This window comes from Alexandromys fortis, unplaced genomic scaffold, assembly GCF_014885135.2.
Source record: "Alexandromys fortis isolate MF-2015 unplaced genomic scaffold, M_Fortis_MF-2015_v1.1 scaffold_30, whole genome shotgun sequence".
Taxonomy (NCBI): domain Eukaryota; kingdom Metazoa; phylum Chordata; class Mammalia; order Rodentia; family Cricetidae; genus Alexandromys; species Alexandromys fortis.
This window is the reverse complement of record NW_026067922.1, coordinates 11,683,447-11,700,353: the sequence shown is the minus strand read 5'-3', so window position 1 is coordinate 11,700,353 and position 16,907 is coordinate 11,683,447. Positions and strand designations below refer to the sequence as shown.

Here is a 16,907-nt window from a genome sequence, read left to right as displayed (position 1 = left end):
AAAAAAAAAAAAAAAGAAAAACCAAACCAAACCCAAACAAAAAAGACTTTCCTACAAGATAATTGTAATGGTAAAAATAATAACCTCTTGTTTTTATCAGAGAAACTTTTCATTTCATGTAGACCTTTCCAATATTAGAAATGATGCCTGCTTTAGAAAAAGCACCCAGGATCTGGACCCGCTCAGGCCAGGTCAGACCATCATCACCATGCACGTTCATCTACATGGAGGTTTAACTACCGCGTTCCCTCGCCTGTGTGTCATGTCCTAGTCACACACAGGCAGACTTCCCTGGTCAGTGAAAGGGCCGGCCTCTTCTGGGTCTGGAGTGCAGGTGACCAGCAGACCTCCGCAGCTTTTTCCTCTCCTGGCGATGCAGTTTCTCTGCCTCCTGTTGCTTCTTTTGCTGTTCGGACTAAAAGAAAGTGGGGTGAGTAGAAAAAAAGAAAAGTAAGAAAAAAGAAAAGAAAAGAGAAAAGGCCAGGGGTCACCTGGAAACCTTTGGGATGCAGCAAAGGGCTGCATGGAGCCCTGGGACCAATGCCGTGCAGCTCAGCACCAAGTGCTGGCTGCTGGGGGTAGTGGACGGACAAAGTCCAATTTCCACTGTCAAAAGGAGACATTCTGAATCCGTGGGCAAAGGAGAAACACCCATATACCAGCCCAAGCACACAGTAGGAGACCGCTGGATGCTCTATGAGGCCAGAGAACCCAAGCTCATTCAGCTTGCACAGCAGAACTGTGACTTCATTTACACAGACTTAAAATCAAACAGAAAAATTTTATCAAAATGTGTTATGACACAAAACTGACTAACTCACTTCTTAGGACTAGCTCCAAAGCTTTAGGGTGAGTGCTGGGGAGGAAGCACAGATTAATCCAGTCTCCCTGCAAAGAACAGAATTGCTCTTAATCCTTGCCAGACTTGGCAGATGGCTCCAGGTTCACAGCTCTGGGATGCACCGGGCCCATGGAGGGGATGGTTTGCACATGAGTTCTCTACCTTCATCTGCCTACTTGAGAGGAGGGATTGCTCCCAGGCACACTTGCTCCCCAGCAGCACCCCTACTCCCAGCAGCAGGTCAGCCGGACAGAGGAGCGGATCAGTGCTAGAGGGAGTGGTGGAGGGAGTCTGCTGGGTGGCTGCACAGGGCAAGGCCTGGCATCACAGACCACAGCGCCTGCTGCACTGGGAACTTTCATAATCAGTGTCTCCCTCTTGAGTTTAAACAGTGGGTGTGGGGAGGTGAGGGAAGGGAAGCAACTGATGATACCAGAGAGAGCCATTTCCACATCCTCGGAGCTCTCTGTCTGGGTCTCCGTACATCACGCCAGGACTGTTTTTGAAAATCAGTATCTCCTGTGCATTCTCAGAGTAAGCCATACCCAGCATTCTCTCCAGTTCAGCAGGGAAGCAGCCCAGTGCTCTACCTGAGGCTCCCTTCCTCACTGAGTGGGAGTGGGGAATGGTGAGGCAACCACATCCTCCTGGTTCACTCCTCTGGTCATGGCTGGCATGCATTTTTTAAAAATAAGGTGGTTCAGTAGGTAAAGGTGCTCGCCACCAAGCCTGAAGACCTGAGTTCGATCCCTTGGCCCACATGGGAGATGACAGAACTGATTATACATGTCGCCCTCTGACCTCAACATGCATGACATGGTGCGTGCACACGCGCACACAGACACAGACACACACAAATATATAAAAAGTGTATGTCAGCATGGGAGTCTGCTTCCTAAAACACGGATTAGATGTCTTGCTACAGGCGCATAGACACCTCTTCCTCCTCCCTGAGCACTTACTTTGGGCTAATTCTGTAAGTGTTTCATTTACCCTGCCCATATCCTTGGCAGAAAGAACTGCAGGGAGACTTTAAAACCTGGGGGCTGCACTTGCCCTGCTGACCAAACTGCAACATCGAGACCCTAGCAGAGTTGACACAGCTATTTGATTATGACGAACAAGGCTCTGGGTTTGTTCTGGTGAGAATTTGGAGGCGGGGGCAGAAGAGGGGGAAACATTTTGCAGTTATGTATTAACAAGTCTCCCTAAAAAGCGTTGCCAGCACCGAGACAGTGTATACGGAGCCTGCACTAGCCTCAGACTCATCTTCTTGCCTCAGGCCCCAGGTGCCTGGACTAGGGTTACAGACATGCACTACCATGCCTGGCTTATAAAATTCATTTCTTTAGATACTGTTGGAAAATGATACGCTGAGTCCAGAAGGGCAGGAGCTGGGAGCTGTGAGGGGAGGGTCAGCAGGAGGAGCTGGGCAGAGGCCGCTATTGTCTGTAGACAAAGCTTCCCGCACACAGAGGTCTATCATTAGCCTCCTTCCCCAAGGCTGCGCCAGAGACCGTGCCACTGTGTCACCCACTCATCAGGCTTTATGGAGCAATTAGCTCTTTTCCAAGTCAGCTTTTCCTGTCTCCTAGTTCCTGCCCTGACTACCCTGTTGTAGCCCAGAGCCTCACGAAGAAGGGGTGAGAACACACACAGAGCGCTAGTGCACACAGCCTCCTTGTGAATTCTACTGACATTGCAGAAAGCGTCTGGATGTACTGGACAACTCCATGATTTTGTTTTAGTGTACCACATATAATAAACAGAATAGAAACTTCTATAGACAAATACAGATTCTCTAAATATATAACACTGATATACTTAATAATTAAGAGCATGCCAATCAAGTAATAAAACACACAAATCAAACACTAGTTGATATAGTATATTCTCCCAAATAGTCTCAAAGCATCCATTTGATTCTGAGGTCACTTCAAGCAATTTTTAGGGTATCTTTTCATCTTTTCATTTTACTGCAAATTTATGAAGTGATATTCAACATGGTATTTACTGACTTAAAAGTTCAGTGTGGTGTGGTGTGGTGTCAGGTGGGGTGGGGTGGGGTGGGAAATACTGCATCCTCTCACTGCCTATGGCCAGGGCCTCTGGACCAGCGTTCTCCCACTAGGCTATCTTCCCCCACTCTGAGATGCCAGGTTAGACTGAGATGGTTACAGACTTAGGGAACATCCTAGAAAGCACTGGGGATGCGGTTCTGCTGTAGTGTGGTCTAGCATGTGCATGGACCTGGAGGACAAACACTAAGCACCAAGACATGAAAATGGAAAGAAAAGACAGTGGGGGAATAGCATGAGTGTGCATGCCCTTTTCCGTCTGTGTTTTCCAACTTCACTCAAAGAATTAACCAGATAACCCCGCTCGTGGGCTCAGGGGTGCTTCTTGTCTCCCCTGGCTCAGGGCTACTCATGGCTATGGGGAAGGAACAAGGGCAGCGCTGCCCTGCAATCAGCAGCACAGAGCCACAAAGAGAAACTGCAGGTCTGTGTCTAGAGCAGATCCTGCTGGCAGAGGGGAGACACAGTTGCCGCTTATAGAACAGGCGATAAGCTACAATAAGCCTTGTTAACACAAATCAAACTGCTCATTTGGTTTTAGAAAAAACTAACATCAAGTAGTTTTAGCTTTAACAGTCTGGTAAACTACAGACTGACAGTTTCAGGAAGCTGCAAAAACGCACTGCTAGAGCGTGCTCCTATGCAGCAGCTTCTCCTTCGACAGTGCTAAAAGTTAAACAAGTGCACACTTAACAAAAAACAGGGCATGTGATTTTACGGCATGTGAGTGGCACGCCGGGTCAGCAAAGGAGCCATGGGTGGTGCTGTGGTCGCCCTTGCGGTCACCCTTTCTACTGGGCAACTTTGTTGAGGGGACTCACTGGGAATGAGACAATGACTTAGTCGAGAAAGACCGTGTTGATGTTTCTCTAATTAGCTGATGGTAGATACTGAAGGGACTTAGCCCTCCCACAATGTGCAAGAGGCATTATCATGACACCTCGTTTAAGAACAGCATCTTCAAGACAACTGGTAACACATTGCCACTGGCTGAGAAAGTCCCCTGGGAAATGGCTGTATTTGGGCGAGCCCGAAGGGATCACCTGAGGCACCACAGCTGGTCACTTCCTAGTCCTTTCCAGGTAAGTACTGGGTGTGTTCATCCCCCTTCCTCAGCCGGGGGCCAAAGGAGAACAGCAGGTCACAGCAGGACCCTCCAGCATGAGGCCCACCTTTGCCCGCAGCACTAAAACTCCCAGCCACTCTTCCTCGGCTACAGGAAATCACTGGGGTAGGGAACAGTTCTTCCTCAGTGGGAGAAGCTTGAGAATTTGGTCCAGAAGCCAGACACATACCCACGGCTTTCCTGTGTGAATTAAAAATAACATCAGGAAACAACGTACCCTCTTGAGTGTAAACGTCAGCTGCTTGCTGCCAACAGTGGTGTCGGATACATTCAACGTCCCATGTTTTGCTTCGAGTTTCAAACGATCTTCCAGAGTTTTGCTGTAGGAGAGTGAGAAGAACGGCACGTTAACTGACACGCTTTGATTTACTACTTGGAACAAGTGTGAATCAGGACTGATGGCGTCAAGAAAAGTCGTCTGTGCACACGGTAAACAGGAACACTGCCCGGCAGAGCCCAGAGGAGTGGGCCGTCCCCAGACTGTCACCCTCCATAAGCACACACTAAAGCAAGGAACGGCAGAAACACCCGCTAATCCACTACTCAAGGGCTAGAGCTCCACGGCTGCACGTATCTTACTGGATTATATTTCTGAAACTAAAGCACAGGAGTGATGTTTCTGGCGTACGGTGTCCTGTGATGGTCTGCAGGGACGGTGATTCTAAATCACTGTAAACCAGCAGGGTGGGTGGACATGTGGCCCTTGGTCACTGTCTACAAAACACTGCCTACAAACAGTTCTCAGTCACAGAGGGTTACTGTAACACGGCTGCTGCTCTTCCCTCAGCTTCAAGCAGTCCCCATCTTTCACATGGACAACTTCAACACAAATCCACCTGTTCATACTGTCTAGGAACAGAAACAATTGGCACTTCGGGGAAATTCCTTTTTTTGGTTTTTCGAGACAGGGTTTCTCCATTTAACAGCCCTGGCTGTACTGAAATACTTCTTGATCGGGTTTTCTAAACTGTTCTAGTCTTTTTTTTACAATGGGAATCTCTATAACCATTGGCTGATCTGTAATTAATTTTCTTCTAAATCTTCTTCTAAAAATCCTTCATGTGATCTCCAGTGCTGGTGTGAGTGTGTGTGTGTGTATGCGTGCACCCATAATGAGACTTTTATTTGACAGTCCAAGCTAGCCTTGAAAACTACGCAATCTGGCCTCAGTCTCTCTAGTTTTGGGGTTGCAGGCGTGCACCACCATGCCCCACTCTCCAGGACCAATATTACACTCAAATTCTGCAGCAGCAATGACATGTAAAACTTACCTGCAAACTACTGGAATGTTCTATCATAAACCCCCAAACTTGTTTTAGAGGGAGAAAACTGAAGTAAACCCAGACACAAGTCATGCAGTTCACTGACCGCTTCAGCACACATTCACCCCGCTGAGGAGAGCGGGACCCAGAAGGGAAGAAAACAGTTTCCTTTGTATTCTGTTTCCTCCTCCTCAAAGCAAGCTAGGACACAAGACAAAACCTTCCCTACTCGAGGACCCCCACCCACGGACCCCTAAGTTAAAGTTGATACTGAAAACTTGACAAAAAGAAAAGGCGACTGACTGAGCCACCCTCTCTACCCTTGGATGAGCTCTGTGGCTGATTTCGGGTGGGAACCCTGCTCCTGAGGGAGCTGCTTCACGGTGAGGTTCCTGTGAGACTTTGAAGCCGGCGTTTGATGTCCACGCCATGAGAAACTGCTCTCACTTTATAACTGGGGTAAGGGGCTAAGCGCGCTGGCGTTACCGTCTGAGGCCTGAGTGGGTAGCAGAGAATGCGCTCTTTCCTAGGCGATAGTGCTATTCAGAAGCACTTTTAAAGCACTCTTCATCTTCAAAGCTCTTCACAGACTAACTAATTAATCCTTTCAACAATCCTGAGACACAAGTGTTTATCCTTTATGGATGGCAAAAGGGAGGTAGATGCTAAATGACTTGCCCCGGGCCATATGTGGATCCAGTCTAAAGCTGGGGTTCCAGGGGAGGGTTCTGCGTTTCAGGTGTGTGTCTGACCACACTTACACACACACCTCTGCAGGAGACATGTCCATCAAGTGTTCTCAGTGACACGCTTCCCCAGGACAGACTTGAAGAAATGAAAATCTAGTTTCAATTTTTTAAGTAATTTGAGGTGCAAGCTGCCTGCAGTGTGGCATGCTGTCCACCTGGGCAGGCTCCTCGGTCCGTTCACAGCTGCTCTCTTAACAGCTCCGCATGGTGAGCTTCAAAGCCACCAGGAACTCCCAACAACTGTGGAGCCACAGAGACAAAGTGGGCCACAGAACACCTTAATTTGGGAAGTAAAGACTCTTCAAGTCAATTGTGGGAAATTACTACTCTTTTAAGAATGCCCCAACTTCCTCCACGCAAGGGCACATAACTGCTTTTCTCCCAATGTTCTCTCCTGTGCCTGTAAAAACTTGTTCTGTCTAGGCTGCTTGGAGAGGCAAGCTGAGTTTTAGGACGAGCCATGGCAGAAGATCAGAGACAGCTAAGGATGGTTGCAGACTTCTACATTAAAGCAAGCTTGACTTCCCTCCCTTTGAACGTCAGCTTGCTGAGCGTGGCTGCCACCCAGCAGGTCAGTGTCTGCTGCTGGAGTGTGACGGGTCAGAGACTTTGAAGGACAGACACAGCTGCAGAACACCTGGGACAGGATGTAGAGAAACACACAGGTAGGGGAGGGACTGACTTCCTTTTTGACCTCAGGCCCTCCTTGTCTCTCCCCACCCCGGGTTTCAGGTCTGGGGTGTGTGTGTGTGGGGGGGGTGGTGATGACACACAACACTTGCTATTTGGTACAATTGTGTATTTCAGAAAAAAATGTAAGCAGGACAAGTTAAGAAAAACCACGATGACTGAAGCCGAACTACCCAGCTACCCAGGGTAGCACACAGAGGCCTCTCAGGGAAGAGCCTAAATGATTAGTAAGGATACCTTAATATTAAAAAAGAAAAATGGGCATAAACTACAAGGGAAAAAAATCAAATGAGATTATTTATTAGTTGCCCCAGGAAAGGAGAATGACTTACTTCTTTGAGGTTTAAAATACACACATATACTTTATAATTTCTTTAATTAGCAACATTTAATTAAAAATCACTCCTCGACCGGGTTTTTAAAAGTCCCTCTGCAGGGCTGGCAAGCCAAAGAGCAGAAGGCAATAGAGAGGAGTGTTCCTCCGCACACGCACAGAATGAAGTGTTCCTCCGCACAGACTGCAGTTACACGGCAAATGGAAGCCAAACATATAGAGTACTTTAGTATTTTAAAATTTTAATTTTAGGTATTCCTAAGTAACTAACTTTGGGGGCTCAGTGGTTAAGAGCATTTTCTGTTCTTGCAGAGTCTGATTCCCAGCACCACCCTCATCGGCAGCTCGCAGCTACCTAAAACTCTAGTTCCAGGGGACCATGTAGCTCCCATAGGTATCTGCACATACACGGTGCACATAAATTCATACAAACACACAAACATGCACAATAAAAAGTCAACCTATTAAATAACTGAAAAATCTCTGCCTTTCCAAAAAGGCTATAAACTCTCAATATTTCTAGCTTGCAAACGGCGCTTTGAAGACTCCAAGGAGGGAATCAATTCGAGCAGCCAAAAATGTGACGCCTCACCTCTCAGCACACGCAACGGTTGCTGCAGATATGGGGAAGCAGCCACTCTGCTGAGGACAGCCTGACAGTGTCTGTATCACAAACAGCTTTTGATCAAGCATGTGCCACTGAGACATTCTGAAGAAATGCCTGTGCATGAGTATATTCATAGCCATGAAAACCGGAAAGGTGCGGACAACCTAAAGATACACACCAATAGGAAAGACTACAGAAACAGCCACACACCCATCCTAAAGACTGCTATGCAGCTGCAAGGTAGACTTATGATACAAGCAAAATCTCCAAGATTAACTGTTAAAAGAACCAGCCAAGCAATATGACTGACGTGACCTGTGCATGCTGAAGGAGGAAGCTGCTATTCATAAGAACAAGGAAGCAGGCTGTGTGCCACCTGGTAGGGGCACTCTTTGGAGTTACAGTTCATGCTCATGTATGACATGTGCTTTCACACTGTCCTTCAAGTATGGAACTAATGTTAAAATTAGATTTCTAAAGCTGGACCTTGTAGAACATGTCTGGAAGAATTCCAGCACATAGGAATTTCTTTTTCTAAGAAAAAGAAAAGAATTTGATACTCTAAATGTTCCATTTGTGGTCAGCTCTCCTTCACTGTCAGTGGGGGAAGCTGGCCACAGAGGGACAGTGAGGCCACCATGACAAGACTCACTAAGATCTACTGAACTACCTATTGCCGACGAGGTCCTCTAAGGCAGGAACTACTTTAGAAATCTGTGAATTTCCGGAACCTACCCAAGAGTACCAATTCAAAGACAAGCACTTTTACACGGTGGACCAGAACATACGGTACACCCAGCATTACCCAAGGACTCCATTTGGCTTCTGTTCCTCCCCGTCATGTCCTGCGGGTCTCCGCTGCCCCGCGCACCCAAGAGAGCCCATGTTCCTGTACCCCACTGAGGCCAGCATGCACACCTGCCCTTGTGAGCTAGTATCTTGACTTGGCCCTGCCCCACCGCTACCTGCTTCCTTACTAAACCCACTGTCAATCAACTCCCTTCTCTCACTGCTATTACCCACTTCCTGAGGTTGAGTTTCCCTGCCTGTAACATACACCCTCTCAAGCCTAAAAGACTGTCCCCATCAAGCTACTGACTGTAGCACCTTTCACTGCCAGAACTCTTGGATCAACTAGCCTGTTTAAAATATGTTTCTGACCTGCTCAGCATTACTCAGTCCATCCAGACCCAGAAAGTCTCCATCTGCCCACTGAACGCCACCAAGAGGACAGACTGACTCTGTAGAGTTCATATGCTGAGAACCCAGCTCCACACTTGGGAGTGTTACATCTGCACCACTTCACAGGGAACATGCAACATGCTGGCCACTTAATGCCACCCTCGACTGCTCCGTTCTGCTTTTGGAGTCAAGTCAGTTGCCAGTGCTGTAGTTGGTGTCCATCTCGCCCACTGTCAATGGTCTTTTAGGTAATAACCTGGCTCTGAGCCTGTCAGCTCCTCTTGCCTTGCAGCTTAGGCTCAATTTCTCCTGAGATCTGACTGAGTGGTTCCTCTGGAGTCCAGACTCTCCCACATCACTGTTCTAGAGCTGAGGCATCATGCTGTGGGTTTCTAGATAGGGACTCCTACACGTCTATGATTTGACTCTACCACAAATGTGCAGTATTGTTATGCAAGTGTTCATGTTATTGAGGGAGAGACTGCGATAGACTCGCCATTAATCTCAGCTGGACAGTGCTCTATGGCTTTCCATGGACCTGGCGGGACCTGTCCCTACCCCTCTGAGTGCTCAGCTTTCAAAGACCAGTTCCAACATGACTCTCACAAAGACTTTCTTGAATTTTCCCTAAATTAAGCCCTCTCTTTCTTCTGTCCCTCTCCCACACCTCTCTGACTCAGAGGATATCTGCTAGGGTAAGAGCAACACAGGCCTGTGTCCTTCCTTCCTGTCCTCAGGGTCTAGGAGGGTCTTAGCTCACACCAGGCACTCCTCAGATGTTTGATGAATGGATGGTGGGTGGGGAACTTGATAAGTGGGTGAATAACTCACAAATACATCTAGCAACATGCAAGGCATGAAAATCTGTGTTGATAGACACGTGCATTTATCTAAACCCTGCTTACTACTGACTGCATTTACTTTCTGTCACAATGATTTTCAAGCTGGGTGAGTCCCATGCTGACTGCCTTGCGGTGACTCACGCAGCAAACATAAGGAGTCACTTCAGCTCTCTGAAGGATAATGGCTCAATACTTAAATAATATTAAGATCTGCAAGGTCAGGATTTGCTACAATAATCCAGTCAAGACTAGCATTCAATAAGCTGCTTTTGCCAATGCTAGCACACTCTAGTGGATTAGTTCCTTAAGTAGCAGGACTTATGGAAGCAAGTTCTTTTCAAAGTGAATGTTTAACTCACTAAAAGTGTTTTACTACAGAGGGTTCATTCAGCTATTGCTTATTTATCTTAAAAAAAAATTAGTTCACGCCAGGGCGGTGGTGGCACACGCCTTTAATCCCAGCACTAGGGAGGCAGAGGCAGGCGGATCTCTGGGAGTTCGAGGCCAGCCTGGTCTACAAGAGCTAGTTCTGGGACAGGCACCAAAGCTACAGAGAAACCCTGTCCCGAAAAAAACAAAAACAAAAAAAAAAATTAGTTCACTATACTTCATTTATTTTGTGTGCAGAGAGGGAGCATATGTGACAGCCAAACAACTTAGAGTAGCCAGTTTCTTCGTTCACTATGTGAGATGTGGAATCAAATTCATGTCGTCAGCAAGTGTCTACCACAGAAACACCTTACCAGATCTACTGTTTATTCTTTTTTTTTTTTTTTAAAGATTTATTTATTTATTATGTAGACAGTGTTCTGGCATGTAAGCCCACACATCAGAAGAGGGCACCAAATCTTGTTATAGGTGGTTGTGAGCCACCATGTGGTTGCTTGGAATTGAGCTCAGGACCTCTGGAAGAACAATCAGTGCTCTTAACCACTGAGCCATCTCTCCAGCCCCATTCTTAAATTAAAAAAAAAAAAAAAGATGTGTGTAATCTTCATGAGTGTGTGCTCTGTGTGGGGATATCCAGAGGGGCGGGAAGAGGGACTCAGATGTCCCAGAGCTGGAGTTACATGTGGTTGTAGCCTCTGATGTCAGTGCTGGAAATGAATCAGGTCCTCTGAAGAGCAAGCGCTCTCAATCACAGAGCCATTTCTCCAGCTCCACTAAATAAGAACTTAAAAACCCTTTAAAAATTAAAGAAATGTATTTTATGTGTTTGATTGTTTCACATACATTGCCACGTGCAGGCCTGGTTCTGTAGTGGTCAGAAGACAACATCAGACCCTGGAACTGGCATTTCAGATGGTTCTGAACTACCATGCTGGTGCTGGGGACTGGGCCCCGTCTATTGCAAAAACAACATGCTGCTCTGAGCCATCTCTTCAGCTCCTAAATATATATTTTTATCCTGTTTGTTTTTTACATTAATATCCAGTTCCAGCCCACAGGAAGAAATGTCAGTGAGCTTAGTCACACCCTTACCCCCAAGCGTGGCCTAATTCCAATGTTTCCCTGAAAACAACCACTCCAGTTTCCTAACAGTGGTTACCAGGGAAATGAGTTTTTTTGAGTATTCTCTGAAGGGGTAACTGACAGTCAGCCCTGGGCCTGTTCTGGTCCAAGCACCAGGTGAGAGCACATGAAGAAGACAAACACATCGGAAAATCTAACAAAGACATGCACATGCAGTCTGTCCCATCACAAGGCCTAAGAGTGACATCTGGACAAAGCAAGATAGGATGCACCGCCCTGCAAAGTGGCTCAGCACTTCTCAAAGGCTAAGCAGAGAACAGCAATATGACTGCAATTCCACTTATAAGTAACCAAAAATGTAGTCTAGCCTGGGCTATGGAGGTGAACCCAAGCCAGCTTGGGCTCTCTGTAGAGTGAAACTCTGTCTCTAAAACACCAAACCAAACAAACAGCAGTCCCTCAGAACAAAACTCTATGATGTATGTGTGTGTGTGTGCGCGCGTGTGCACGCACACTTGCTTGCACCGGCATGCGTAGTATCACTAGCTTCTTTATTCCACAACACACCTTTGACTAATTAGAACAAGACATGTGCTTCTAGATTCTAAGTGGTAGGAGCCATTCACCACTTGCAGTTCCAGGCGTGTGTTAGATGAGCGGTTGATGCATGAAAATGAGAAAGGCATGCCGGAACCCCAGAAGCAGCACTGGGTGCTGGGGAACCTCAAGGGATGGGACATGGTGCTGGCTCTACCTGACTACCCTGGCTCCTCTTTGGCCTCATAGCTGCTCCCAAGGGTATCCCAGCTCTTTCCTCAGGACACCTCAAGGACCACTTAGAGTGCCCAACCGTTATCTCAATGCTCTACAGTGATGTTTTGTGTTTTAATAAATAAAGCTGGCCTGAAGATCAGAGTGGAAAGCTAGTCACACTAGTCAGTCATACAGCCAGGCAGTGGTGGCACACACACCCCAGCAGCCACATGAGTTAGCCATAGGGGCTGGGTGGTGGTGGTACACACCTTTAATCCCAGTAACAGAGAGGAATATAAAGCAGGATGAGACAGGAACTCGCTCTCTTTTCAGTCTGAAGATTTCAGAAAGAGAAGAGTTCTCTAGTGGCTTGGCTGCTTTGCTTCTCTGGTCTTACAGCTTGAACCCTAATATCTGTCTCTGGGTTTTTATTATTCAAGCTACAATGCTTTGCTTACAGAGCCTCAAACAGAAGAATCATCACTTGCTACTTGACAACTGAAAATAGTCCAAAACAATACAACTTTCTGAGGGTTGATATTTTTCCATTATGGTCAATATTTATGACATAAAACTATCTAAGCTGTGTAAAGTGGACAGCCTGGGAGCATCAAGCATATTCCCATTGTTGCACAGCCTTGACAAGCAACAGCATCTTCCCACACTGAAACTCTGAACCCACTGAACACAAACTCCCATCCTCTCTCGCATAAGCCCTGTCAGTCACCTCTCTGTCTGCACCTTTCCATTCAGTTGCAAAGGGCTTAAAAGTTCTAGCAAATTTCTGAGTAAATTTCCAATAATCAGGTAACTGAGATAGGGTAAACATGACCAAGACCCTTACATGTGTTAGGTATATTTGCCTATGTGTATATGTAAATGCACACATACATGTATGCACATGTTATGCAGAGACTGGTAGCTAAAGGTGAGTACCTTCAATCACTCTCCACTTTACTTTTTAAGATTAATTAATTAATAAATTATTCGAGACAAGGTCTCTCCATATAGACTTGGCTATCCTGGAACTTACTATGAGCCCAGTTTAGCCTTGAATTTGTAACCCTCCTGCCTCTGCCTCCTTTAATCCCAACAGAAATTAAAGGTGTTCACCATTATACCTGGCTTCCACTTTATCTTTATGAGACATGATCTCTTACTGAATTTGGGTGTGCAGATACGGGTAGACTGGCCAAGCCCCAGGGATTGGTCTGTTCCCAGGCACTCTTTTGCGTGGGAACTGGGAATCAAATTCAGACCCTAACATTGGAACAGTGAATACTTTACCAATGAGGAATCCCCCAGCCCTTGATCTAGGTGCTAAAAATAATTTCTGGCCGGATGGTGGTGGGTGCATGCCTTTAATCCCAGCACTTGGGAGGCAGCTGGATCTGTGGATTTGAGGCCAGCTTGGTTTACAGAGAGTTCCAGGACAGCCAATGCTACACAGAGGAATTGTCAAAAAACCAAACCAAACCAAACAACAAAACAAATTTCTGTTAGCCTACCATTCCAGGACCCAAAAGCAAGTGGAGACAGGAGAATGGCAAGTTTGAGGCCATCCTGGGCTTCATTACAAAACTGTCTCAAAGCAAACTAATAAAACATTACTTTTTGTTAAGTAGCCTCTGCTACTACTGTCTGACCTCCAGGGCATGGAACAAGGCAATTGACTATAGGTTGGGGAGCCCAGTGGAAAACACAGGGATTAAGAGTGTGGTATTTGAAGGTTAAAATGTTCTTACATATGTAATATATGAAAATTCCAAAAAGTGGTTTAACAGGCAGATAGGGCTTTACCAATGAGTTTCTTGCCAGGGTTGGGGTGCAGGCTCCCCACTGTCCTCTGGTACCCACCCCCTAGAGAGGACAGGTGCCATCTCTGGGGTGGTGCACAAGGAGGGGAGCACAGCTGGTACCCCACGGCAGTACTCACTTCATCAGCTTCTGCTTGGTGGCAGACTCCCTGAAGCTTCTGAACTCCTCTCCCGCTTTGATCTCATAGAACTGGGGCTTCAGGACTGTCTGCTGGTCCTCCCTCAGCTGCTCCTGCCGCTTCACTCTCTCCTCCTGCTGCAGGAGTCTGCGCTGCTTCCTGACTTCCTCTACCCAGGCCTTTTCATCATCTGAACTCTCCGAACTTTCTGCATCGCTCGGCCTTCCTTCTGGTTCTTCCTCCTCTTCCTGAAATTAAAAACAGCATGAAGAGCTCTTCCCCAGCCAAACACGGCTCATCAGAGGCAGCGGCCCATTAGAGTCCATGGCAGCTGCTCCACAGCACATCAGAAGAAATGCCTTTAATTAATAAGACAGATTCCAGGGTGAATGTCAAGCAATTAGCAAGCAACTAATTACCTCTTATGTACAATCAAAGGCTTTGTAATTCACAGAAAACTGCAGGTCAAAGAAACAGTTAACATACAATACCTGTCTTTGTGAAATGTCATGTGTAAACACAGAATCATGTAAGTACATATGACATGAGAGTGGAAGTGCACCTGTCTAGTGGAACAAAGGGACTAACAGGGAAAGAGGGTCAGGAAGAGAAGGCGGAGGTATGGGGGACTGTAGTCTTGTAGTTGATGTAGACTTGCAGCCCAGGTGTCCTATGTGACACCACAGCATGTACAGGGTGGAACTAACGGTCTCTAAGACAGGCACACAACAAGAAGCCACCCCAGCTAAGTGACGGGCGTGCTTTACGTTCTTAGCTTGAAGCTCTTGCTGCTCCAACATCCTCAACTGCTTCTTCCTCTTCTCACTGATCCTCGAGACAAGTGGGTTGAGAAGCCGGAACTCCTCACTCTCTTCATCCACCTGGAAGTCGGGGTTCTCAAACATAACTTTGAATCGATCGTCTGTGAGGATATTCGGGAGGCTCTGCAGGAGAGACAGGACCAGTTTAAGTGGGTGCCTGAGTGAGCTCTCATCAGAAAGCGGCTGTACAACACTTCTCCATTATAAACCAACCAGCCACATGAGACTACTAACATTATCAAATGTCCAAATTTTCTTTAGAACTGGTTTTCAGAACTTCCTAATTGATTCTAGGTTTTACTTCCCACCAACGAAACAAATTCTATTGATATACTTAGCACTTGATTGATAATTCCTGGGCATTACACAGGGTGATCAAAGAATGAATCTTTTCAGCTAATTTTATGCTTACTATAGAGGGAAGAAGATTCTTCAGCTGATATTTCTAGTGCAAAGCAAACACAAACAACCCAACATTTCTCAAGGAAATACATAAGGATATGGTTTTTAAAGCACAGCTACCATATTAAACTAAAATAAGGAAGCTTCCCAACCTCATGTTCCACAACAGAAGGAGTTTGAGTTCTCGGTGTGGATGTGCAGGGAGAGCTGGTATAGCAGTTTACTGACTTTGCCTAAGTTACCTGGAAGCTGGGACACTTCCATGCAGTCTAAGGAAAAGTTCATTAGTTTCCCTCCTTGGACCATGACTTAGTCTTACAGGACACAGAACTATCACTACATAATAAAGCTTTGCCTGTTCAGGTTCATTTTATTTTATTTTATTTTTGGTTTTTCGAGACAGGGTTTCTCTGTGGCTTTGGAGCCTGTCCTGGAACTAGCTCTGTAGACCAGGCTGGTCTTGAACTCACAGAGATCCGCCTGCCTCTACCTCCCTAGTGCTGGGATTAAAGGCGCGCGCCACCATCGCCCAGCCTGTTCAGGTTCATTTGCATAGCTCAGAGCTGACATTAAATTCCTTTTTATTTGTAGCATTTTAAATAGCAAGCTTCCTAACACGTACAATAAACATATGACACAGATGACAAGCTGTGCTCATGTCACATATGATGCTATTCTCACACTCATGGCCTGGAAGCTGGAGGGGAACAATCACCCAGGGACGATTATACATCAGAGTGACAGCCTAGAACAGAGCTGGGACAGGCCAGCTTCCTGTGATGGCTCTCGCTTGACAGAACAGACTTTATTTTACCGACTGATGCTCCACCTCTGAACTAAGTTCTGAATGTTGCATTTGTGTGGCAGAGCTACATAAAAACATGGCAAATCACAAGACATGGGGGAGTATGACCTATTTATTACTTATACAAAACTCTGAATTGATAAGCTATTAACTAAAATTCCAAGAGACACTAAGTTCAAAAGTCTTCCTTGAGTAAACATCATTTCTAAAATAGATCAAGGAAAGAAAAGCTCCAGTTCCTGAACCCAACTTCAAAGGGGAGAAAAAAAACACAATGTGTTTGCTACAAGGCACCATAGAAAAAACATGCGGATGTATGAAGGATGCTCAGAGGTTATGAAGGATATAAAGATGTGAAGGACGTGGAGATGTATGAAGGATGTGGAGATGTATGAAGGACGAGGAGATGTATGAAGGATGTGGAGATGTATGAAGGATGTGGAGATGTATGAAGGACGAGGAGATGTATGAAGGACGAGGAGATGTATGAAGGACGTGGAGATGTATGAAGGACGTGGAGATGTATGAAGGACGAGGAGATGTATGAAGGACGTGGAGATGTATGAAGGACGTGGAGATGTATGAAGGACGAGGAGATGTATGAAGGACGTGGAGATGTATGAAGGACGTGGAGATGTATGAAGGACGAGGAGATGTATGAAGGACGTGGAGATGTATGAAGGACGAGGAGATGTATGAAGGACGAGGAGATGTATGAAGGACGTGGAGATGTATGAAGGACGTGGAGATGTATGAAGGACGAGGAGATGTATGAAGGACGTGGAGATGTATGAAGGACGTGGAGATGTATGAAGGACGAGGAGATGTATGAAGGACGTGGAGATGTATGAAGGACGTGGAGATGTATGAAGGACGAGGAGATGTATGAAGGACGTGGAGATGTATGAAGGACGTGGAGATGTATGAAGGACGAGGAGATGTATGAAGGACGAGGAGATGTATGAAGGACGTGGAGATGTATGAAGGACGAGGAGATGTATGAAGG

General features: G+C 46.3%; 1 protein-coding gene across 2 annotated transcripts in view; it reads right to left on the bottom strand.

Annotated features, from left to right (window-relative positions):
• Positions 1–6: 6 nt before the first annotated feature.
• The window catches only part of Nol10 (nucleolar protein 10), a 94,579-nt gene continuing 77,678 nt past the window's right edge, over positions 7–16,907 (bottom strand). For both annotated transcript variants that reach the window (XM_050141960.1, XM_050141962.1), the window contains 4 exons: positions 14,641–14,817; positions 13,874–14,121; positions 4,263–4,365; positions 7–415 (listed from right to left, as the gene is read on the bottom strand). In XM_050141960.1, the coding sequence (XP_049997917.1) occupies positions 296–415; positions 4,263–4,365; positions 13,874–14,121; positions 14,641–14,817 (648 nt within the window). In that variant the 3' untranslated portion in view covers positions 7–295. The remainder of the gene's footprint in view (positions 416–4,262; positions 4,366–13,873; positions 14,122–14,640; positions 14,818–16,907) is intronic.